Below are 26,114 nucleotides of genomic sequence, written 5' to 3' on the forward strand. Positions count from 1 at the left end.
TAGCTTTAGATTTGGCTCTGATTATAATAATGATACATATTTAAATACAAAAATATGTGCAAAAAATACTCCCAAGAAGTAAAGGAAAATTTAATCCACAATTCCAGACACACACTATTATCATTTAATTTTCTCCTTCTAGATACTCTCTAGCTAAAGACACATTTTACAAAAAAATGAGATACTCTTCATATTTTTGGAAATTCACATTTTGCCTCAACACATCATAAACATTTTCCATGGTATAAGCACACATGTGTATGATTGCTTTTTGCTCATATAATATCCTATTGTGTATTAAATATATTTCAGACCTATCTACCATAGCTTCTAAGGGAATTCTCAGCACCTATTTTGTGCCCCACACCCCCACTCTCCCAGGCACACATAGTCTTGAACAATGATAAGGAAGAAATGATTGGATCACGAATGGACACTGATATAAGACTAATCAGAAGCAGCACAGGAAACTGAACTGTGACCAGGCCTACTGAGATGACCTCAACTCTACTATCTATGTGGTCAGTTACCTAACTCAGTATGTTTGTATCCTATTTCTAATCTCTCTAAAGACTCTTGATCAGTACTACTGCCTGGGGCTTCCCTGGTGGCGCAGTGGTTGAGAATCTGCCTGCCAATGCAGGGGACACGGGTTCGAGCCCTGGTCTGGGAAGATCCCACATGCCACGGAGCAACTGGTCCCGTGAGCCACAATTACTGAGCCTGCGCGTCTGGAGCCTGTGCTCCGCAACAAGAGAGGCCGCGATGGTGAGAGGCCCGCGCACCGCGATGAAGAGTGGTCCCCACTTGCCGCAACTAGAGAAAGCCCTCGCACAGAAACGAAGACTCAACACAGTCATAAATAAATAAATAAATAAATAAAAGAACGTGAATTTCTTTAAAAAAAAAAAAAAAAAAAAAAGTACTACTGCCTTATGGAAGCAGGAGCTGTAAATGCTTTGCTCATTTCCCAGTGTACTAAGGCTCTGGAGAGGGAACACTTCAGGAAATACTGCTTGGCCACGACCAAGGTGTATTTACAGCTCTTTAAAATGGCCACTTTCTCTGTGATACGAAAGAAAACCAAATTTGGAAAATAGATAAATCTACTAATCCAACATCTAGTATACAACCAAGAGCCTAGAATTCTCTGGAGTGGATTTTGTTTCCTCTGTTTGAAGGGCCACTCCAAGGGCACACATCTTCAATTCCTGAAGAAGATATGTGATCCAGTATTTACAAAATAAAAGAATAGCTGGAGCATAATAAGACTGTGATAAGCTACATGGCTATGCCTTTGATCAAATAGGTAACTTTTTGCCACAATAACACAAAAGAATTTTCTGGGTAATTCAGAAATAGCAAATCAAGCATCCTTGGGGCACATATTATATATACCCTCATATGCTGTTTTACAGCACAAGGTATATTTGTCTCCACTGTCTCATCTTTGTTCCCTGCTGCTTTCCATCCTATGGCAGTGGTGTTGAATACTGATGAGATAATACCTCTTTCAACCTCTGGCAGACATTTTAAAGCAATTTGCTCAAGTACCAAGTACCCAGTCTGCATTTTTGTGGGCAATTTGTGAATCAAATTTCCAATCATCCTGAGGGTATTTTGAGTTTTTAATATAATGGCTTATCACGACCAGAGTACGTCTCCTTTCATTTGATTCATTTTGTATATAAAATAGAAAAACACACCCAAACTACTGATATGAGCCCCAAACATGCTTTCTAGAACAAATATTTGATATTAATTCATAGGAACATGAATTTTAAAGAGAAAGTTAAAGAGAAACGCTAAATTATTTTTCTGTATGGTTTCCTAACATTTATATAATTTTGATTTGGTCTAATTACTTTATATAATTGGAGATAAAAAATTAATTCAGAACTAAAAGAAAACAAGATACTTTATTAATATAATAAATGAGAGCCAAATAGAACCAAGTTTTAGGTGATAGTTGTTAAGTTGATGCCTTGCATTAATTAATAAATATAAGTAAATGTATAGAAACAATTTCCTCTAGTCAACCTCATTTTCACATACATATATTGATGATGATAAAACCCTTCACGTTTTTCATGCACTCCCCCATATACTTACTAATGTCCATAAAGAACAATCTTAGTGAGTACCCTAAAAAGACCCTAAATTGGATAAATGTTCTTGTGTTTTAGAGCAACTGGTTTGAATGAAAGATATAAAATCTACTTTATATACTGGATGTAATAATAATAATTATTATTTTATATATTCTACATAATTATTTCAAATGTTGCAATGTATATATATACAAATGCATGCATATTATATTTATGTATCTTTATAGAGATACAAATATTCACAACATATATTTTATTTCCTTCAAACATCTTTTACACAATAGAGTAATACAGGCTACACCCTGGACCAGCCTAGATTATGATATAGTTGAGAAAAATGCATAATTGAGAAGATAGGTCACTTTCTTCTTCATCGTTTAAAAGATAAGGAGCAAAATCAGGAAAATAAAAGCTTTCAAATGTCTTATCCAGTAGTAACAATTACGTCTTTTTAAAATGCTGATAGTATGAATTTTCAATCAATCAGCAAAAATAAGTCTTTATTAGGAACCAAAACACAAACTTCACTTGAAATAGATGCCATTCATAAAAAGATTCCGAATAAGGAATCAACTATGCTTATTTATATTTCATGCCTTTTTTATTCATTATTAATCTTATAATTTGAAGTCAATTAATCCTTATAAATATCAACTTCCTAAACTTTGATTAATATTAATGGGTTCTGATTCTCATTGTCCAATTACTCCTTATTGTTATTAGTTTGCCGGTGCTACCAAATATTAAGGACCTAAAAGTGTTAATGTACTCATAAAATGTACAATAATGACCAATAATTTAGTTTAATCACATTAAGTAAAGGTATAATTAATGATAGATTTCATTTTAAATATATGCTAGTCTACATATATTATAAATGTATAAATCATTAACTTATAGCTACAATGATATAAAGAGCTGAGTGTTTTTATGATACAAGCACATTATGCACACACCGTCTTTGGACATCATTCCAGTCTCTCAGAAGCCTTTCATTTTCTTTCTGCAGGTGCTCATTTTTGGCTTGGTTTTCTGCAATGGTGTCCAGGCAATGACAAATAAGTTCTCTAATGACCTCAGCTGGGTTTGCAACTTTCTCTAGGTTGAAGGAACCAAGTCTGAACTAGAATGAAAAGAAAACATGATTAGCTTTGGGGGAGAATATCAAGATTGAGTGTCCCAGTTTTAAATACACGTATTTTCTTCTGAGGGGAAAAAAGTGTAAGATTTAAATATAGTGCATTTACCAGATATAAATACAATGAACAAAACTACTGGGCAACTTCCTACTTTCTTACTAAAGCTTATCATATAAATCAACATATAACCTAAGAATAATTCTTTTTAAGTGGTAAGTCTTTCTCCCACCTCCTAGCAGAAAAGAAAACAACATAAATACCATATAAGCATACTACCATCTGTTTGCTACTACCTAATTTAAGTCACTATCCTCAGAATAAGGAAAGAAATTATACATGAAGACTTTTTTTTTTTTGGCCATGTGGCATGCATGCAGGATCTTAGTTCCCTGACCAGGGATCGAACCCGTGCCCCCTGCAGTGGAAGCGCAGAGTCTTAACCACTGGACCGCCAGGGAAGTCCCTACATGCAGATTCTTAACTCTAGTTTCTGTTAGTACTGATGTTAAAATCAAATAACTGACACAAGCTACTTGTGAAGAAAGAGAAAAATTTTTGTAATATCTAAGAAAAATACAGGGTTTTAAAAAACAGATAAACCTGGTAAGTCATTACTCCTTTATCAAAAACCAATAATTTATTACTATAAATTATAAATAATAATGTCACATGTCAAACTTGAGTACTTTTGCATAAAGGTAAGACATAAAAATATCTTAATTCCTCTATTAGAGGGCACTACAAAATAAAACAGTGTAATACAATTTTATTATAGTTAAGGAATTCTGAAAGGAACACAGGCTTTCCTCATTTGATAGATAAAGTACTGAAACACAATGATTTACTAATAACTATAATATCCTTACTATTAAAATTAGAATTATTATAACTAAAATAAGCTTTTAAATGACAATTATAATTATATAGCCACCATACCTTATAATTGAAGTATAACTCAAGCATAGCACAAATACAAACTCATCTAATCATCACCAAAATGGAACTATTATTATATCCATTTTATAGATTAGTAAAGTGAGGTTCAGAGTAGTTATCTAATATATTGAAGGAATAAAATCAAGATCCTACTATACTATCCTGTTACACTGTTTCCTGACATAAATGAGTATGCTAAACAAACAACAAGTAAGAGGAAGAATTAGGTTCAGAACCGACACATAATTCTGAAGAGAGATTTTAAAGGCATTAAGTAGGTGGCAAAATTGAGAGTACAAAAGGGTTTTTTTGGTTTTGTGTTGTTGTTTGTCTCCTGGATCAGTAATTTCTATTATGGCATACACTAATAGGAATATTTCTAAAGTGTCTTGCTTGTAAAGGAGTATTTCTATACATATGTTACATACAGATTGAGAAATATTTAACAGTGATTGATAATTCTGAGACAAATCATTGTTAGTCAATTTACAAATAAAACTAAAAGTCACTACAGTAAAAATCCAATGTTTGCAATCTGAGTGGCAATTTATAAAACATTTCAGTTAATTCCTATAATTTAGAATCATTTAGTTGTTTAACCCCACAGAGTAAACTTTTCTGGATGAATTATGTTTACCAATTTAAATTTTCAGATTGAAAACACAGGTAGATGTTTTACTTAATATTTTAGAAACCCTGTGAAAAGACTTAAACACTGACAATTCCTAGGTGTTGAAAAACATGTATATATACTGCTTAAAATGTAAAGGAAAACAAAGGATATTTATATTCTTGTATTACAGGCACATTTTAGAGGACTGAATAGTACTGGTTTAGTCACAAAGAAATTGCGTATGTATTTGTGTGTGTATTTTTTTTTGAAATCCGAGGAGGTCACAATGTCTTCTTAATCCTTTAATTTGTTTTATCTCACCTCTTTCTCTTCTTAACAAAAGAATGGGAACCAGATTAAGAAAAATTGTCCTTTATTTCAATATTTTAATGAGTATATCCAGTTGTGCAGATAGATATATAAAACCTAAATTAGAGCTTAATTCTAATTTTAATAGTAAAATTATTATTTTAAAATAGTGTAATTATTATTATTAAGCCTTTACCCAAAAAAGACTTGGAAAAATTCTAAGAATTTTGAAATTATTTCAGACTATTTGTCACATCTGATTTATTTCTCTTATACTAAGAATCAAATGGCCAAAAACATTTGCATATAAGTGCATATAATGAGTCCATTTAACAAGTATATAAGTTTAAATAGGGAAGTTTTATCTATGTAAAGAATATATAAATTGAAAGTAAATTTGAGCACTAACCTTTTAAAGCTTCTCTTATGCAAACAAACATACAAAAAATAAAGATTAGCTGTAGAATATTACTTTTTGAGTCAATACAGAACAGAAGAAAAATTAAGCTTATTTTATTTTTAGACAATAGATTACATTATCAGTAAAACATAAACCCACACCATGATTTTGTATTCTCGCATTATCACAATTGTCAGGAAGCTTTGACTAAGATGGACATTTTTAGAAAGGAAAGAGTTTTTCATCACTTGGAAGTTTCAACAACGTCAAATGGATAATGGTCCATTATCCATTTCAAAGCGTGACATTCAGGCTCACACGCTGGTCCTGAATACAGTCATCAGTAAAATACAAATGCACCGATAAACACAAGTCTATCCCCCTAACCTTCTATTTTAGATGGCAAAAGAAAAAGGGAACAATTTTAAATCACTGATAACAAGAAACTTCTTTCAAAATATCATTCAAATCCTTATATCCAAAATACCAAAAGAGAATTCTTAAATTTCTTCTCGGCTATTCAGTATAGAATAAACTTAAAATGTCATTTCTTCTTAAGAGTAGGCAAGTATTTTTCAGTTTCTTTTTTTTCTAATTATATTCACTAGTTTTGGGTTCTTTAACAGGCGTGAACATCTGTTATTCCAAACAATAAAAATAATCAAGAAGTATTTAAAACTCAATCCAAGAAAAATATTTTACTTGAAATATTCTGCTTATTTTGTAGAAAAGTTCTGGAATGTATGAGAGAGTGAGTCTGCTGGACCATCCTGTCTGTATACACATGGTTCAGAGCCAAGGCAGGAAGCACCCTTCCACTCTCACTACCTCTGTTCCAGCCTGTCTACCTCATAGATGCAAGGGACCCCACGCCCATGTGAACTGGACTTACAGAAGGGCCTCAAATCAGGCCTAATGAATTGAGAAGCATAAAATATTTCTATGCTCTAACTCTATATTCAGCCCATCTTTATACCATCCCTCAAATGAAGTGGCAACTTTAGAAAAGTATTGTTTTTAAAACTAGCAAATTCCAACAAAAGTTACACTGTATGTTTTTGTCAATTTAAAAATCTTTTACTTTAGTTTTTTGTTGGACATGTAAGGCTATTAACACAGATGTTCTTTATTAGTTCTGTAATTTCAAAATAATCTGCAATATGAAATCAGGACTTCAAATGGTACACCAGAGTCAGAAACCACAAATTAAAGACATTTTGAAAGTATATCTCTTCTTTAGAGGCATGGGCAAAAATAAATTTCTTTTTGTAGTTAGTTCTCAAGAACTTATGGAGAATTCAGTGTACACAGACCTATACTAAGCATCTCATTCAGTCTATAATCTAAGATTTTAAGCTATGTTTTTATTTTTCCATGTAAAAAAAACTTGAAAACAATTAACTTCTTAAATACTGGTAATCATAGTAGGTTGCACTAGTTGACTCTAAACTGTCATTATTTTAGCTAGCAAAACAGATAGCATCTTTGATCTGATCTGCATTAAAAATTCTCAGTTTCAGAAAACTTATCCATTTTCTTTAGCCAGGCTTTTATTCTGGATATCTGTCTATCTGTCAATTCTTTAAATCCAAGATTAAATGCCACACCCCCTTACCCATCACTTCAAAGTCCAGATCAAATTCTCTTTAACTACTTTAGCCTACATTGGCTTCTCTGTTCTCGATACTTCAGAGTTTGTCTCACACAATTTTTCACTGTTTCATCCTCCCTATATTTTTCTCTTGTTGTTTCAGAAATGCAGTCTTTTACTTTAAATTTCTAGCTCTTTGAGATCAGAGACCCTATCTTATGTCTTCCTTAGCCTCCACAGTGTCTTATACAGTTCTAGACATATATTAAGTGCTCAATAAAGACTTGAATTTTTTTAAATTGCAATGATCCTTATTAATAAGAAAATACAATTATAATGTGGCAGGTAAAGGAAATAATTGGGACAGTGATCCTCTGAATACAAATTAAGAAATATTTTAATCTGTTTAAGGATGTAACAGTTTTATTTTATTGAATAGTATAATTTCAACAAAAAGGGCATGGTTAAAATATTGCGTAAATGCTCTCGATACTATGATAATACATAAGTTTAATAAAACCTAAAAAGATACTTTTTTTTTAAAGAGTGTATAGATATAAAGTTATATGTGTACTCAGTTATCAGGTTCTTTGGAGTGGCCAAACAGATAAAAGAGAATATATAGTATTGGTAAAATATACTAAATAAACACTAATTCCAGGGGAATTGTTTATGGTCATTCCAAATGTTTCTGGGGATAGGAGGATTATCAAGGTGTGAGTTGATACTCTGCTTAGAATATATCAACTAAAGACGCTGAATTTTGATACGTTATCAAAGTAGTCTAAATAACCTTACAAAATTAATCTTTGTTACTGTCCTGGGAACCAAGATGTAAAGCTAAAGGGAAAGGAGGAATAAAGATATCTTGATGTGATTCCTAGGCAATAATGGTCAGATAGGAACTCCTTTTTTTTCAGTATGTGTTTTTAAATTTATTAGTATCAAAAAAAAAGTTTAGCTGTGTCTAGATATGTGTACACTAAAAAAGTAAAGCCTATTCATTATAGTTTGTAATACAGGATATTTTGTCTATTGTAGACAAATACATAGTTGTAAATATACCATTGTTGTAATACATAGCTGTAAAATTCTAGCAATAAAGGAAATCAATCAAGTTATGTAGTAAAAAAGAAACTAAACTGCATTACTTTGGCCTAGTTATGTTAATCATCAACTGTAAGTATTCTGAATCAACTATTTTTTACTAAGATCTTAGTATCATGAACTCTTTGGTTTTGTGACCTGCTGAAATGTTATTTTAGATTTAAATAAAAAATATTACAAATGAATCTTCTAAAACAGTGACATACCTAGGTTGACAACTGGTCACATTTAACTTCCAAGGTAGCTAGAACTGAGAAAAGAATACTGATAAGGACTTTCTAAACAGATAAGAGAGCTTTATTGTGAGACTATTAATCTCACCTTTCCAACTATTTTCTTGACCAAATTTCTTAAAGCTTATTTAAAAATGTTTAAATATCTCAAGATGATTATATGATCAAACAAGGCTCTGCATATGCAGAGTTGTAGATCTGTAGATCCTATAGGTTCTTACAATCAAAATGCAATCATCTAAAAGTGAAAATACACTGAGCTCTAATTATAGGGCTACAAATTATTAGATTTTAAGGCCATGCTATATGCTTTAATATATTAAGTACCATCTAAGAATTATTTGGTATTCATAATTGCAAAATTCATTGGTGGGAGTCAGAGAATCCTTGAGAATGAAAAGCCCAAAGGTCCATGTGATAAGACTATCTCAGAAGTTACTTTTACTTTGAATGACTGTAAATGTTTATTCCATTATGTCTTGAAATAGAGATGATGAGCCTTTTGGTTCTTGGAAAATATAGTAAAAACTAGAAGACTTATCTGGTCTAATTAGGAGTTATAATTAACAATGAAAATTTTTAATATACATGAATCTAGAATCAACTAAAAGGCTTTTCCCATAGTTAACTGGATTGGGGGTAGTGGGGTAGGTAGAAGGCAGGGGTTGCCTATTATTTGCCTGTTACTTTAATTTTGATATTAGGTTCTGATAAAGAAATATTGCCTTGGATTTCCTGACACTCTACTAGATCTCATAATACTCATCTAATCATATCTTCATAGTATGCTTCTCTGTCTTCCACTTAGAGCCTAAACGGTAATATTTCTTGGAATGGTCCCTTGACCTACTTCTCTTTTTTCTCTATAGAGTTTTAGGGTTATCCACAATCACAGCTTCCATTATTACAGATAAGCTGAAAACTGCCAAACGTGTATCTACAGGTGGTACCTCTCCTAAAGTCCAGACTTCTATAAACATTTAACTCATTTTTGGAGTGATGTCACCAGTATGTCCTATACAGACCTGAAACTTCATATGCTAAGACAGAATTCATTGTCCATCCCTCTCACTACTAAACTAACTCCTCCCTGTACTTTCCATTAGACATTCATTCAGTTACACTTGGGTAGTCTAGTGGGTGAGCATGGACAATTATCATAGCATTACAATATTAACTTTTTTTTCTCATACTAGTCTGAAAGCTGCAAAGGGATAGGGGCTACATCTTACTCAAATTAGTATCCCCATTCTTACATGGTTAAACATAGAATGTATTCATTCATTCATTTATCAGACTTTCTGAGTATGTACTATATGTTAAGCATTGGAGATACTGTTTTGAACAAGAAAAACAATGTGTCCACTCTCTTGGACCTTATATCTTAGTAGAGGAAGTTGATGATGCCAAATGATCAAATAATAATTTCACACAGTTGTAGATTCAATGAAGAAAATAAAATGAGTCATAAGATAGCTACTAGAGGGCAGAGTATGCTTAGATATAGTGGTCAGGGAACAAGTCCTTGCAAAAACTGAGGTAGAGAACAGAGATGAGATGGGAAAGGTAGACAGGAGAGTAGATCATATAGGATTTTGTAGGCCACAGTAAAAAGTTCAGAACTTATTCTAACAAAAAGCCATCAGATGATTACAGGCAGGAAAACAAGTGCTTATAGAGTACTAAGCATTTCCTCTAAGATTGCCCCCAATTATCCCAACCTCCTGGTACTCAGGCCCCATGTAATCCCCTCTCCCTGAGAGTGGGCAGGTCTCTGACTTGCTTCTAACCAAGAGAATATGGCAAAAGTGACACATATCAGAATTTCAGATAAACTAAAAACAAACAAAGAAGCATAAAAAATATACTAGGAATTTGGTTTGGAATTACACTCATTTTCAAGTTATTTTATAAGGAATTAACTTATTTCCAACATGAATTACAGTGTAATTTCTCCATTCAGGACCACTGCATTTCTTTATCTAATCAAGAGTTATTTTTATATCCTTTGGTTGAGTTTCTCATTGTTAATTTTTTGTTTGTTTCTGTTTTCATTTTAAAAAATTTTTCATTGAAGTATAGTTGATTTACAATGTCATATTAGTTTCAGATGTATAACATAGTGATTTGATATTTTTACAGATTATACTCCACTTAAAGTTATTATAAAATATTGACTGTACTCCCTGTGCTGTACATTATATCCTTGTATATTATTTATTTTATACCTAGTAGTTTGTATCTCTTAAACCCCTTCTCCTATCTTGCTCCTTCCCTCAATCCCTCTCCCCACTGGCAACCACTGGTTTGTTACCTATATCTGTGAGTCTGTTTCTGTTTTGTTACATTCATTCATCTGTTTTATTTCTTAAATTCCACATTTAAGTGAACATATATAGTATCTGTTTTTCTCTGTCTGATTTACTTCACTAAGCATAACATCCTCCAAGTCCATCCAAGCTGTTGCAAATGGCAAAAATTCACTCTTTTTATGGCTGAGTAATATTCCAGTGTGTGTATGTGTGTGTGTGTGTGTGTGTGTGTGTGTGTGTGTGTGTGTGTGTGTGTGTGTGTATACCATATCTCCTTTACCCATTCATCTCTTGATGGAAACTTAAATTGCTTCCATATCCTGGTTATTGTAAATAATGCTGCTGTGAACACTGGGGTGCATATATCTTTTCAAATTAGTGTTTTCGTTTTCTTTGGATATACACCCAAGAGTAGAATTGCTGAATCAGATGGTAGGTCCGTTTTTAGTTTATTGAGGAACATATATACTCTTATATCCATAGTGGCTGTACCAATTGCTTATTTTTTAATCAAACTCCCTACACTGTAGCTGATAAGACTCCCAAATGATGTGTAGGTAGAAATATGAATGTAACTGCCTACTTAGTAGTCTTATTTTTTGTTATTTTGAATTCCTTGGTCATATCAAAAGGATTATATGGTATTTGGGAAAGTTAGCAATCTCTATTTTAGAATCCCAATACTGACATTTATTTGAAGTGGGGTCGTGAACAAGCGTTATAACCACTGTATTCAAAATAATGACTTATCCTATAAGACATTCATGAACACAATCTAAGGGCTGGGTATGAAGGATTTTACAAATAAGCCACAACAGAAATAATACCAAACGGCACAAAAAACTCCACTCTCGAGTCAGTTTGAATTTGATTTGTCTTCTAAAAACGGTTGATTACTTTAACACAGTAGCATTCCAGAGTGGCTATGACAGAGAAAAATCTCACTGGGGCTGGGCTCACTGTGTGCTGTTGCTTAGCTCCTAAGGCCTCATAGAAACAATAAGCAAGCCAACACTGGGGAAAAAAAAAAACAACCTACAATATGATAAAATACCTACTATGAGATACTTAGGAAATATATCTTAATAGGACATAGTACAAAATATCATGGACTATTTATTTCTGAATTTAAACCAGTTTACACTGTTTAGTAACAACTGCTTAGGTCTCTCTAACATTCTCTAGGAAAATTAAATGAAAACAATAGAATCTTACATTTTTTTCTGATTATGAATCCTGGACTTTCATCAGTTAAAAATTACAGAAACTTAAAGCCAACCTCCACTCTCCCACTCCCAAAGCACTGAACTATATATATTTGATGAAACAGCTTGACTGGTTAAAAGGCATTATATTGACATTAGAAGTTTTTGGAAACAAAGAAAATCATAAATAATTATTGTGTTAACTATAACTGCATTTCCTTAAAATCAGTTATCCTAAACTAGTAAACTCAAACGGGGTGATCTTTAAAAAGCCATAGAAGTACCAAGTATTTTAAAATCCTAGTTTAAATGAAATGATAAAATATAGGAATCCAGAAAAAATATGTCCATTTTTTGTTTGGTATATGAATTTCTTTCAAAAAAAATTTCACAAAGCTTAATAACTGTCTTTTTAAACTATGGATTAAAAAATTCCATCTTGGCAGAGTCAAGATGGCGTACTAGGAGGACACGGAATTCACGCCTCCTCACAACTAGGGCACCTACCAGGCACCGGTAGAGAGGGAGGGAGGGGAGGGGGAGCAAAAGTAAAGGCCAGACCCCCAGGACCGGCACACCTGAGGGGCAGCTGGGGAAGGGAAGGAGTTCCTACACCCAGCGGGACCCACTCACGGTTAGGGGTCCAGCAGCGACGGGGAGACCCTGGGGGAGATGGTGGGGGAGGGGTGCGAAGGAACGGAAGGGAATGGGGCCTGTGCTTTCTCTGTCCACTTAGGCAACGGGAAGCCTGTTAGGCTCCTGGGCCTAATCCTCTGCCCTTGGAGCCTTCCTCCTGCCACACAGAGCCCAAACCCCGCCCCTACACCCCCACACCCAGGGCCCTATCACTGCCCTCGGAGACCCTCTCCAACGCTGGGCCTAAACCCCACCCACACACCCCCACCCAGGGCCCTACCTCCAAACTCCAGAACTCTGAAATCCACACTCCAAAGGCCCTCTTTTCAACACGCTACCTCTCCCCTTCTGTGTAGGTCCTAAGCAGAGACCCCGCCCTATGCTCAACCATCACCCCTCCACCCACCTAGGTCCCTTGCCACCCAAAACCCTGCCCCTGCCTAAGTTCCACCCCCTGCCTAAACTCTGTCCCCATAGCCAAGGCTTCTTTTTTTCTTTTTCCTTTTTTCCTCTTTTAGATTGGGGTTGTTTTACCTTATTGATTCATTGTTGTTGATACTTTTATATTTTTATTTTTCCTAATAAATCTTTCATTTTTTAAATTTTATTTTATTTTTATACTTTGTTAGTGATCTCTCCTTCTGGCTTGTTCCCCACCACCCCCCCCCCCTTTATTTTTCTTTTTCCTGTTGTGGTTTTATTTTACCTTGTTGCAATTGTTTCAATTACAGTTTTATTTTTCTAATTTATTTTTTATCTTTCTAATTTTATTTTGTTTTTTATTCTTTGATATTGTACTGCTCCTTTTCTTTTCTTCCTTTTTTTTTTTTTTTTTTTTTTTTTTAACAGTGCCATGAAGCTTGCGGGATCTTGGTTCCCAGGCTGCAGGTCGGGCCCAAGCTCCTGTGGTGGGAGCTTGAGTCCAAACTGCTGGCCTGAGAACCTCAGACCCCAGGGAATATCAATCGGAGTGAGGACTCCCAAAGGCCCTCACCTCAGCACCAAGACCCAGCTCTATCCAACTGCCTGCAAACTCCAGTGCTGGATGTCTCAGGCCAAACAACCAGTAAGACAGGAATACAGCACCACCCATAAAAAAAAAAAAAAATGAAATGACAAAAAAATTTGTTAAGGACAAAGGAGCAAGATAAAAACCTACGTGACCAAATAAATGAAGACAAAATAGGCAAGAGGCCTGAAAAACAATTCAGAGTAATGATAGTGAAGATAATCCAAAATCTCAGAAACAGAATGTAGAAAATACAAGAAACTTTTAAGAAGGATCTAGTAGAACTAAAAAGCAAACAAGCAGTGATGAACAACACAATTACTGAAATTAAAAATACTCTAGAAGGAATCAATAACAGAATAACAGAGTCAGAAGAACGGATAAGTGACCTGGAAGATAAAATGGTGGAAATAACTGCCAGGGAGCAGAATAAAGAAAAAAGAATGAAAAGAATTGAGGTCAGTCTCAGAGACGTCTGGGACAACATTAAATGCACCAACATTTGAATTATAGGGGTCCCAGAACAAGAAGAGAAAAAGAAAGGGTCTGAGAAAATACTTGAAGAGATTATAGTCGAAAACTCCCCTAATGTGGGAAAGGAAAGAGTCAATCAAGTCCAGGAAGCACAGAGAGTACCATACTGGATAAACCCAAAGAGAAACACGCCAAGACACATATTAATCAAACTAACAAAAATTAAATACAAAGGAAAAATATTAAAAGCAGTAAGGGAAAAGCAACAAATAACATACAAGGGAATTCCCATAAGGTTAACAGCTGAACTGTCAGCAGAAACTCTGCAAGCCAGAAGCGAGTGGCAGGACATATTTAAAGTGATGAAAGGGATAAACCTACAACCAAGATTACTCTACCCAGCAAGCATCTCATTCATATTCGACGGAGAAATTAAAACCTTTACAGATAAGCAAAAACTAAGAGAATTCAGCATCACCAAACCAGCTTTACAGCAAATGTTAAAGGAACTTCTCTAGGCAGGAAACACAAGAGAAGGAAAAGACCTACAAAAACAACCCAAAACAGTTAAGAAAATGGTAATAGGAACATACATATTGATAATTACCTTAAATGTAAATGGATTAAATGCTCCAAACAAAAGACATAGACTGAATGAATGGATACAGAAACAAGACCCATACATATGCTGTCTACAAGAGACGCACTTCAGGCCTAGGGACACATACAGACTGAAAGTGAGGAGATGGAAAAAGACATTCCATGCAAATGGAAATCAAAAGAAAGCTGGAGTAGCAATTCTCATATCAGACAAAATAGACTTTAAAATAAAGACTATTACGCGAGAAAAAGAAGGACACTACATAATGATCAAGGGATCAATCCAAGAAGATATAACAAATGTAGATATTTATGCACCCAACATAGGAGTACCTTAATACATAAGGCAAATGCTAACAGCCATAAATGGGGAAATTGACAGTAACACTATCATAGTAGGGGACTTTAACACCCCACTTTCACCAATGGATGGATCATCCAAAATGAAAATAAATAAGGAAACACAATCTTTAAATGACAGATTAAACAAGACAGACTTAATATTTATAGGACATTCCATCCCAAAACAACAGAATACACTTTTTTCTCAAGTGCTCATGGAACTTTCTCCAGGATAGACCATATCTTGGGTCACAAATCAAGCCCTGGTAAATTTAAGAAAATTGAAATCATATCAAGTATCTTTTCCGATCACAATGCTATAAGACTAGATATCAATTACAGGAAAAAAATCTGTAAAAAATACAAAGAAATGGAGGCTAAACAATACGTTACTAAATAACCAAGAGATCACTGAAGAAATCAAAGAGGAAATCAAAAAATTCCTAGAAACAAATGACAATGAAAACAAGACGACCCAAAACCTATGGGATGCTGCAAAAGCAGTTCTAACAGGGAAGTTTATAGCACTATAATCCTACCTCAAGAAAGAAGAAAAATCCCAAATAAACAACCTAACTTTACACATAAAGCAATTAGAGAAAGAAGAACAAAAAAAACCCCAAAGTTAGCAGAAAGAAAGAAATCATAAAGATCAGATCAGAAATAAATTAAAAAGAAAGGAAGGAAACAGTAGAAAAGATCAATAAAACTAAAAGGTAGTTCTTTGAGAAGATAAACAAAATTGATAAACCATTAGCCAGACTCATCAAGAAAAAAAGGGAGAAGACTCAAATCAACAGAATTAGAAATGAAAAAGGAGAAGTAACAACTGACAACGCAGAAATACAAAGGATCATGAGAGATTACTACAAACAACTATATGCCAATAAAATGGACAACCTGGAAGAAATGGACATAATCTAAGAAAAGCACAACCTTCTAAGACTGAACCAGGAAGAAATAGAAAATATAAATAGACCAATCACCAGCACTGAGATTGAAACTGTGATTAAAAATCTCCCAACAAACAAAAGCCCAGCACCAAATGGCTTCACAGGTGAATTCTATCAAACATTTACAGAAGAGCTAACACCTATCCTTCTCAAACTCTTCCAAAATATAGCAGAGGGAAAAACACCCCCTAACTCATTCTACGAGGCCACCATTACCCTCATGCCAAAACCAGACAAAGATGTCACAAAAAAAGAAAACTACAGGCCAATATCTCTGATGAACATAGATGCAAAAATCCTCAAGAAAATACTAGCAAACAGAATCCAATAGCACATTAAAAGGATCATACACCATGATCAAGTGGGGTTTATCCCAGGAATGCAAGGATCCTTCAATATATGCAAATCAATCAATGTGATACACCATATTAACAAACTGAAGGATAAAAACCATATGATCATCTCAATAGATGCAGAAAAAACTTCTGACAAAATTCAACACCCATTTATAATAAAAACCCTCCAGAAAGTAGGCATAGAGGGAACTCGCCTCAACATAATAAAGGCCATATATGACAAACCCACAGCAAACATCGTTCTCAGTGGTGAAAAACTGAAACCGTTTCTGCTAAGATCAGGAACAAGACAAGGTTGCCCACTCTCACCACTATTATTCAACATAGTTTTGGAGGTTAAGCCACAGCAATCAGAGAGGAAAAAGAAATAAAAGGAATACAAATTGGAAAAGAAGAAGTAAAACTGTCACTGTTTGCAGATGACATGATACTATACACTGAGAACCCTAAAGATGCTACCAGAAAACTACTAGAGCTAATCAATGAATTTGGTACAGTAGCAGGATACAAAGTTAATGCACAGAAATCTCTTGCATTCCTATACACTAATGATGAAAAATCTGAAAGAGAAATTAAGGAAACACTCCCATTTACCATTGCAACAAAAAGAATAAAATACCTAGGAATAAACCTACCTAAGGAAACAAAAGACTTGTACTCAGAAAACTATAAGACACTGATGAAAGAAATGAAAGATGATAAACAGATGGAGAGATATACTATGTTCTTGGATAGGAAGAATCAACATTGTGAAAATGACTATACTACCCAAAGCAATCTACAGATTCAATGCAATCCCTATCAAACTACCAATGGCATTTTTCACAGAACTAGAACAAAAAATTGCACAATTTGTATCGAAACACAAAAGACTCTGAATAGCCAAAACAACCTTGAGAAAGAAAAATGGAGCTGGAGGAATCAGGCTCCTGGACTTCAGACTATACTACAAAGCTACAGTAATCAAGACAGTACGGTGCTGGCACAAAAACAGAAATATAGATCAATGGAACAGGATAGAAAGCCCAGAGATAAACCCATGCACCTCTGGTCACCTTATCTTTGATAAAGGAGGCAAGCATATACAATGGACAACACACAGCCTCTTCAATAAGTGGTGCTGGGAAAACTGGACAGCTACATGTAAAAGAATGAAACTAGAACACTCCCTAACATCATACACAAAAATAATCTCAAAATGGATTAAAGACCTATATGTAAGGCCAGACACAATAAAACTCTTAGAGGAAAACACAGGCAGAACACTCTATGACATAAATCACAGCAAGATCCTTTTTGACCCACCTCCTAGAGAAATGGAAATAAAAACAAAAATAAACAAATGAGATCTAATGAAACTTAAAAGCTTTTGCACAGCAAAGGAAACCATAAACAAGACAAAAAGACAACCTTCAGAATGGGAGAAAATATTTGCAAACTAAGCAACCAACAGAGGATTAATCTCCAAAATATACAAGCAGCTCATGCAGCTTAATATCAAAAAAAAAACAACAATGCAATCCAAAAATGGGCAGAAGACCTAAATAGACATTTCTCCAAAGAAGATATACAGATTGCCAACAAACACACGAAAAGATGCTCAGCATCACCAGTTATTAGAGAAATGCAAATCAAAACTACAATGAGGTATCACCTCAAACCGGTCAGAATGGCCATCATCAAAAAATAAACAAATATATGCTGGAGAGGGTGTGGAGGAAAGGGAACCCTCTTGCACTGTTGGTGGGAATGTAAATTGATACAGCCACTATGGAGAACAGTATGGAGGTTCCTTAAAAAACTAAAAATAGAACTACCATATGACCCTGCAATCCCACTACTGGGCATATACCCTGAGAAAACCATAATTCAAAAAGAGTCATGTACCAAAATGTTCACTGCAGCACTATTTACAATAGCCAGGACATGGAAGCAACCTAATTGTCCATCGACAGTTGAATGGATAAAGAAGATGTGGCATACATATACGATGGAATATTACTCCGGCATAAAAAGAAACAAAATTGAGTTATTTGTAGTGAGGTGGATGGACCTAGAGTCTGTCATACAGAGTGAAGTAAGTCAGAAAGAGAAAAACAAATACCATATGCTAACACATATATATAGAAGCTAAAAAAAAAAAAAAAAATTCTGATGAACCTAAGGGCAAGACAGGAATAAAGATGCAGACGTAGATAATGGAGTTGAGGACACGGGGAGGGGGAAGGGTAAGCTGGGACGAAGTGAGAGCGTAGCACTGACATATATGCACTACCAAATGTAAAACAGATAGCTAGTGGGAAGCAGCTGCGTGGCACAGGGAGATCAGCTCGGTGCTTTTCAACCACCTAGAGGGGTGGGATAAGGAGGGTGGGAGGGAGATGCAAGAGGGAGGGGATATGGGGATATATGTCTGCATACAGCTGATTCATTTTGTTATACAGCAGAAACTAACACAACACTGTAAAGCAATTATACTCCAATAAAGATGTTAAAAAAATAATAATAAAAAAATTCTTCTGTCAGAATTTTCATCCAAATATATTTACTAAGAATCCTAACAAGCATACTTATTATAATTTAATGGCAGATCTCTAAAAACCAAATTCCAATCTAAAATATTTATATAGAAAACTAGTAATATTTACTTTGATTTATTTCTTTATTGACCTAGAGACAAGATAAAAAGAAATTATTGGTCTAAAAAACATTTTAAATTTTTCAAGGTAGTTTTTTTTAGGTGATAATTACCTAATAGGAAAACTGCCTGTAAAGTATAAAAATTAACAACTATTTTTAATGAGATTGAGAAGAATTGGAGAGTACAATGGATGGTAGCCATGCATTTAATTGAATTTTCTCACAAAGAAAAATGTAATTAAAAGTTAACATTGAGATAGTTCTAGTTCAGCTAATAGCAAAGTAAGCTGTATTAAACTAAACCCTCCTGGAGATAACAATTATAAACTCTGATGCCCCCCAACCCTTCAAAAAAAAAAAAACCCCAAGAAACAAAACCCTATTTCAAGGACTGAAGAATGACAGAAAGCAGGCAGCAACTAGGAAGTACTCAAATAGGGTGAGATCCATGTTTGTATGACTGTTCCTCACATGGCACTGTCCAGTCCTAGAGCTCATGTAGAACAAGTAGAGTCCACTCTTCCTGACTTGAGGTGTCAAAGGATGGAATTCTGGGCTAAACAAACACACACACACACACATACACACACAAATAAGTAAACAGATGGAAATAGGACAGAAAATGTAAGAAAATGAGAGGATCAGTACAGTACATGATGAGTTAAAATCCACATAATAGAATTAGCCAAAAGAGACAAGAAAACAGAGAAGGAATTTAAAAAGCAGAAGAAATACATGAACTGAAAGATTTAAATTTCCAAATGGAAAGGGTCTACTAAGGTCCCAGCACACTTAATCAAAAGAGGACTCGTAGCAAGGCATGGCATCATCAAATTTCAGAACATATGGGACAGAAAGAGAATCCTAAGAGATTACAGAGCAATAAAATAGGCTACTTGTGAATGAATTATAAGGAATTAGAATGGCACTGGATTACCATGGCAATGTTGAATACCAGAAGTCAATGAATTAATGTCCTCAAAATAATAAGGACATGTTCAGAGAATATGTTTCACCACTCAATGTGATGAAATAAATCAAATTATATTTCTCTGGGGCTAACTGTAATAAATTCAGATTTTGAGCTCTGGATATAAGACTAAAGTAGTACAAGGAATATATGAAATACGGTCAATAAGTTTCTGTAGAATCCTACATGAAAACTTGAAATTCAATTAAATATTCTTTCTTTAGTTCCTGCCATGTATATGTACAAGGCAATCTACATTACAGAAAGATGAATCAGATAGAATATCTGCTTTACATAAATGTAAAGAGGGTAGTAGTACTTTATAAGGCCTACAATGTTAGTAGATTAATTTTAGAAAAATTGATACAAACTATAATACTACAACCATGAATTTTCAGCCTTTAAAAGCTCAAAGTGTAAATGTAGCCAGACAAAAATGTCGAAATATTGCAGTAGTAAAATTACTGTTTTCAATGAAATAATGTCATTACTAGATGAAACACCAAGTGTTTTGTGGTAATTATGTAAATAAGTCATGTTACATATAATAGCACCTTGCTGTTAGCAAATATTAAAACCAGAAACTTAGTTAAGTCCAAAAGAAGTCAACTGTTTTGGCATATTGTAGTTCCACTTCTGTGAACTGTTTCTTATGAAGCAATCTCAAATGAGAACACTTACCCATTGCCAAAAATGTCCAAATGGTATAGCAGTTATTGTATTTTGACAATGTAGTAATCTCCATTCATTCAATGGGGTGCTAAGGGATGAATCTCTAAAACTCAAGTGAGGGAGCAATGGAAGGGAGGGCGGCATTCTGAAAATACCGTGTATACTGAGATATATGGTTACATGAAAAGTCATAGCCAATGTGGAAGTAATGTCAGACACAAAATGAATATTTCATAAAATTTTTAAAGAATAATTTTTCTTTGTATGACTCAAAAGGTCAGATCAAAGGTTTATGTTTAGCTATGAGAAACGCTTTGGCACTTATTGTCATGGTTACAACATATTAAGGGAGAAAAAAAGCACTCCCCTTAATAAGCCAGTTCAGAAAACCACAGAATGTAGACTCTTTAAAAATTATCATGACTTAATTTTATAAATCAGTGTTTGGTTATAAATTGAAGAAGGAGGCCATAATTCCTGGTGTGCACATACAGAGCTCCTCTTTGGAAAGGGAGCTCTGACAGGTTTATTTAATTTTTAAACTGGGTAAGTACACTTCTCAAGTTCATGGCAAGCTTTTACAAGTTCATGCTTTGGATAAACTCAAATTTGCCACCGAAGTATTGCTAACTGGGCCAATGCATAAGCCAAAGAAAGTTATATGGGGACGGCCAACTGCTTTTGAAATGACATGACCTAAACTCTTCCCAAAGGGATTCTATTTATTAAGTGACAGCAATCGTCACATTCCATGTTCCTTAGAATCACTACGGAAGTAGTAATTTTAAGCAAATAAATAGAAGATGGCTCCCATAAGGTTAGGTTGTTTTCCTAAACCAGACAGAGCTAATATTTCAGTTCATTGCACATTAGTCTCATAGGAAATAGAAACCAGGCATTATTGGGGGGCTAAAAAAGGCTATTTTTTATTCTGTCCTTGTCTTCCCCTTAACCAAAATACTCTCATCCATATGGATATACCTAATATACTTCCACCCTCAAAGGTCATCTGTGTAGATCTCCTCTTAATGATTTTAAGAAATCCGGCCACCTTGACTCTGCAATCTAGAAAGATTTTCTGAACTTGAATATCTACTGGAATAGCTATCTGAAATGTAAATTCCTATTTGTTTAGCATTTGTTTAACTGAGATTTTTACTTTTAACAACTCTGTATCTTAGCAGCAACTGTTTTTATTGAGCATAAATTCAAAGTCTACTTTACAATTTTGACGTTGTCAAATGTAACAATTAAATTGGTTTTAATAGCCATTTCTTAGACCTAAATGTGATATCAAAGATTGACAATTAGATTTGAATTCTGGTTTTTCTTAACACACTTCTTTCTTCCTATGTATATTTTCCTTTTGGCTGAAGCTAAAAATATGAAGAAAAACGGGATGTGTCACAAAATGGCTCTAAAATTTGAAATTCTCTTCTTTATGTTATCCGTATTCTTGGTACTTAAATTCCAGAACAAGATATACAAAATATAAATATTACTGTCTAGGATGAGGTTGCTTTGCCAACAAGCTGTGACCTTGATCTTTGAACTTCAAAAATTTGAAATAATACTATCATCCAACCTGTTTGGCCTAATTCCCAGGTAATATATGAGTGACATTCAAAAAGAAAAAGAAAAACTACTATGTAACTTCAAAGAATTGTTCATTCTCACACTTTTAATCCAACAAACAGTTTAAAGGAATTTTTCACCAAATACTAATATATATATCAAAGGTACAAAGAAATAATACAGTGCTCCTGCCCACAAAGAGACTCATAAAAAGGTACCTGTTATATAGTATGAGAAGTGTTATTAAAAATGCTCATTAAGATGCAAACTATCATATATAGAATGGATAAACAACAAGGTCCTACTATATAGCACAGGGAACTATATTCAGTATCCTGTGATAAACCATAATGAAAAAGAATATAAAAAAGAATATATATATATATATATATATATATATATATATATATATATATATAACTGAATCACTTTGCTGTACAGCAGAAATTAACACAACATTGTAAATCAACTATACTTCAATTTTTAAAAATGCTCATTATATTCAATGTTTTTCACAAGTTCATCAATCTCAGAATAGATGAGCACATTTTGGGGATTATAGTAGCAGTGTGAAATTTTAAGGATGATATCAATATATAGGACCATAATCAGACTCTCAATATCAAGATTGGCAATAGCTAGTGTGATGGTTAATTTTATGTGTCAATTTTATTTGGATGCCCAGAGAGCTGGTTAAACATTATTTCTGGGTGCGTCTGTAAGGGTGTTTCTGGAAGAGATTAGCATTTGAATTACTGAGCTAAGTAAAATAGATTGCCCTCCCCATGGTGGGCGGGCACCATCCATACAGCTGCGGGCCGGAGTAGAACAAAAAGGCAGAGGAAAGTTAAATTCACTCTCTACCTGACAACTTGAACTGCAACATGGATCTTCTCCTGCCCTTGATTCTCCTGGTTCTTAGGGCTTCCGACCTGGACTGGAAATTCAATATCAGCTCTCCAGCTATCAAGCCTTTAAACTACACCACCAGCTTTCCTGGGTCTCCAGATAGTGAGACTTTTCAGCCTCCATACTTGTGTGACCCAATACCTTATGATATCTATATCTATATAGATAGATACTTTACATAGGAGATATATATTTTTTCTCTGGAAAACTCTAATACAGGTAGTATTTCAGTCTTACAGTGCTTATGGTTATGTCCTAAAGATAACTCATTTCCTAAATTCCCCCACTGTGCCCTGATTATCTTTTGGCCAATTCAATTATTAAAAAAAAACATGAAGTGGGTAAGAACTACCTTTATCCAGGTTTTTGGTTTTATTTAATGAGTGTTGATTGAACATTATAAATAACAAAATAAAGAAATACTGAAACAATATCTAAAAATAAAACCAGAGAATATCACAAATAATGACTGCTGTTGGAACACATGCAGAAAACAATTTCTTGTAGACAATTCACGTCATCACTGTGAACTACCATTGAAATAGGGAACGGTCCAGAATGTTTTCAACTTGTGAGATCAACACAAAAACAGGATCACAAAAAGAATTTGTTCACAATTTTACTGAGAGGGAGAAAAAGAGCAATGATGCAAATTTTTCCATTGTTTTTGTCTCATCAGTGAGTAACCTAGAGGAACCACCCTGTCTTGGATTAAATATGATTTCCCTCTCATTGCCAACAACAATCTATGATTCTTTTTAACATGAGTATCTACCTCTAATTCCATGCAAGTATGCTTCTGTGGGATACTGGAGGGAAAGATTTTTTTAAAGTAGTTCAATATGACATTTCTGAAAAACAGAACTAAAATCTGCAGACAAACCGTAACAAGAAAATTTAAGTACACAAAGCACTACAAACTTCATCCTTCTAGATTTATGTATGTTCAATAATCCCATTTACATTTTCATGTTTTAATCCAATCATAAAGAACTACAGTGGAAATTCTATTAATCACCTCCAATAACCAAAACCATCATTCTCAAAACACCTTAAAAAATCATAGTTTAAAATGCTCTTTAATGAATAGCAATGGTTAGGAAACCTACTTCGAAAAATTATAAATATTTATTGATTGATGGATGTCAACAAAGAGAAAGATTTTCAGTATCTTACAGGGAAAGGAACAAGAGCTAACTGGAAGCCCTATTTTCTCTATGTTCTGAACATACAACACCATCAGGGGAGTCCAAATTCCTATACTCCAATGAAAAGTATAAAAGGAACAAGACATTGAAAATGTTGAAGGGTTTCCACCACCACTGCCACTGTAACAGTATTACAATGGATTATTCTTTGTCAATCAAAATGACTCTATTGATTCACTTTTGGTAGACCATAAAGTTATGCTTTAAGATTTTCCAATAGTGCTAGAGAGCTGATACCTACTTTTGTCTGTATTGCCTTTTTAGCAATTTATATGGACACATAAAATCAGTATGTAAGTGTGAAAGTACAATCAGCACCATTTAAATCAATTTCACTGAGTTTCTGGTATGTGTTAGAAATTGTTAGGGGCTGAGAGTGAAAGCATAAACAAAGCATACTTCCTGTCCTTATGGAAATCATAATCTGGCAGGAGAAACTGAAACGTAATCAGTCAACTAAGATGCAACATGATTTGAAAATTATGAATGGGATGATGTTACGAAAAATGATAAATGCTAAGACATTTAGTCTTTATTCTCTAGGTCAGGGCTTGTAAAGTCACTGTCTTCAGGGGCTAGGCAGGTAAAGTAAATGAATAAAGTTGATGGGTTGGCAAAACTATACAGAGCATTTCCCACCTACAGGGGCAGCTACTAGTAGTAATAGTGGAAGGAGTAGTTGCCTTGTAGAAATGTAGGCCAGACTACTCAGATTTCTAATTTTTCAAGAGAGGCCAGAAATCCATATTTTTAGGTATAAGCTCCTGATTTAAATTCTTGGAAACTCGTTTAAAGTGTTTTCTGCATTTAAGGGCCAAACATAACCTGTCTGTGGTCCATATGTGGTCCTCTGGTAAAGGCAACAAGGTGGGACTTCCATTGATTTTTAAGCAGAATAGTGTGATTAGATTTGCATTTTAGAATGTCCCTCTGGTAGTAGATGAGAGCAGGGAGGACCAGAGACAGGAAAATCAGCTGTTTGGAAAAGTTCCTTCAAAAAAGATAGTGGACTTAAACCTGAGTCATAGAAAAGTGCAGTCAGATTCACTTGAGTGAAGAGAACTGAGGACCAGGCAACATATAAGTTGAAGGGAAGGAGCAAATAGACAGGGAAAAATTAAAATACAAGAGTAAAGCTGAGTGCGAGAGTGAGAACACATGCAAGTCTAATAGAGTAAATTCAAGGAGGGGTGGGAAAGACCAGGAAGGAAGAATTTAAACTTCAAATAAAGAGTCTTCCTTTGCTGAAGCTAGAGGAAGAAAAGAATACAGACACATATGAAGATGGAAAAAAGAAACTGAAGAAATACATACCTAACAGTCTCTATTATTTTAATGGTAGGCAGAATTCTAAGATGCACCTCAAGATTCCAGTCCTCTGGTGTACATGTTCTGTGTAATCCTCTCCTTTTGTGTGTGAGAACTTGAGAATGTAATGAGATAGTCACACCCATGATTAGGTTAGGTTATATGTCACAGCTGACTTTTAAAAAGACAGGTTATTCTGGTGGGCCTGAGCAAAGCACGTGAGCCCTCAAAATGGACTGCGATCTTTGTGAAGAGCAAGGAGTCAACTTGAAGGAAGTTCTCTGTTGCTGGATTTGAAGAGGGAGGGAGCCGTAAGAGTGGCTTCCAGGGGCTGAGAACAACCCTTGGCTAACAGCCAGCACGGAAATAAATGCTGCCATCAACCACATGAGCTTGGAAGAGGAATCTGGGCTCCAGGTGAAAATGCAGTCCGGCTGACACTGTGATTTCAGACTTGTGAGATCCTGAGCAGAGAACACACTTGTGCCATGGCTGGACTTCTGACC

General features: G+C 34.5%; 1 protein-coding gene across 8 annotated transcripts in view; it reads right to left on the reverse strand.

Annotated features, from left to right (window-relative positions):
- XRCC4 (X-ray repair cross complementing 4) overlaps positions 1-26,114 on the reverse strand; it is a 265,655-nt gene that overhangs the window by 143,334 nt on the left and 96,207 nt on the right. For all 8 annotated transcript variants that reach the window (XM_082458232.1, XM_082458239.1, XM_082458233.1 and 5 more), the window contains exon 4: positions 3,068-3,234. In XM_082458232.1, the coding sequence (XP_082314358.1) occupies positions 3,068-3,234 (167 nt within the window). The remainder of the gene's footprint in view (positions 1-3,067; positions 3,235-26,114) is intronic.

Source organism: Balaenoptera physalus (genome assembly GCF_965194825.1).
Source record: "Balaenoptera physalus genome assembly, chromosome: 3".
Classification (NCBI taxonomy): Eukaryota; Metazoa; Chordata; class Mammalia; order Artiodactyla; family Balaenopteridae; genus Balaenoptera; species Balaenoptera physalus.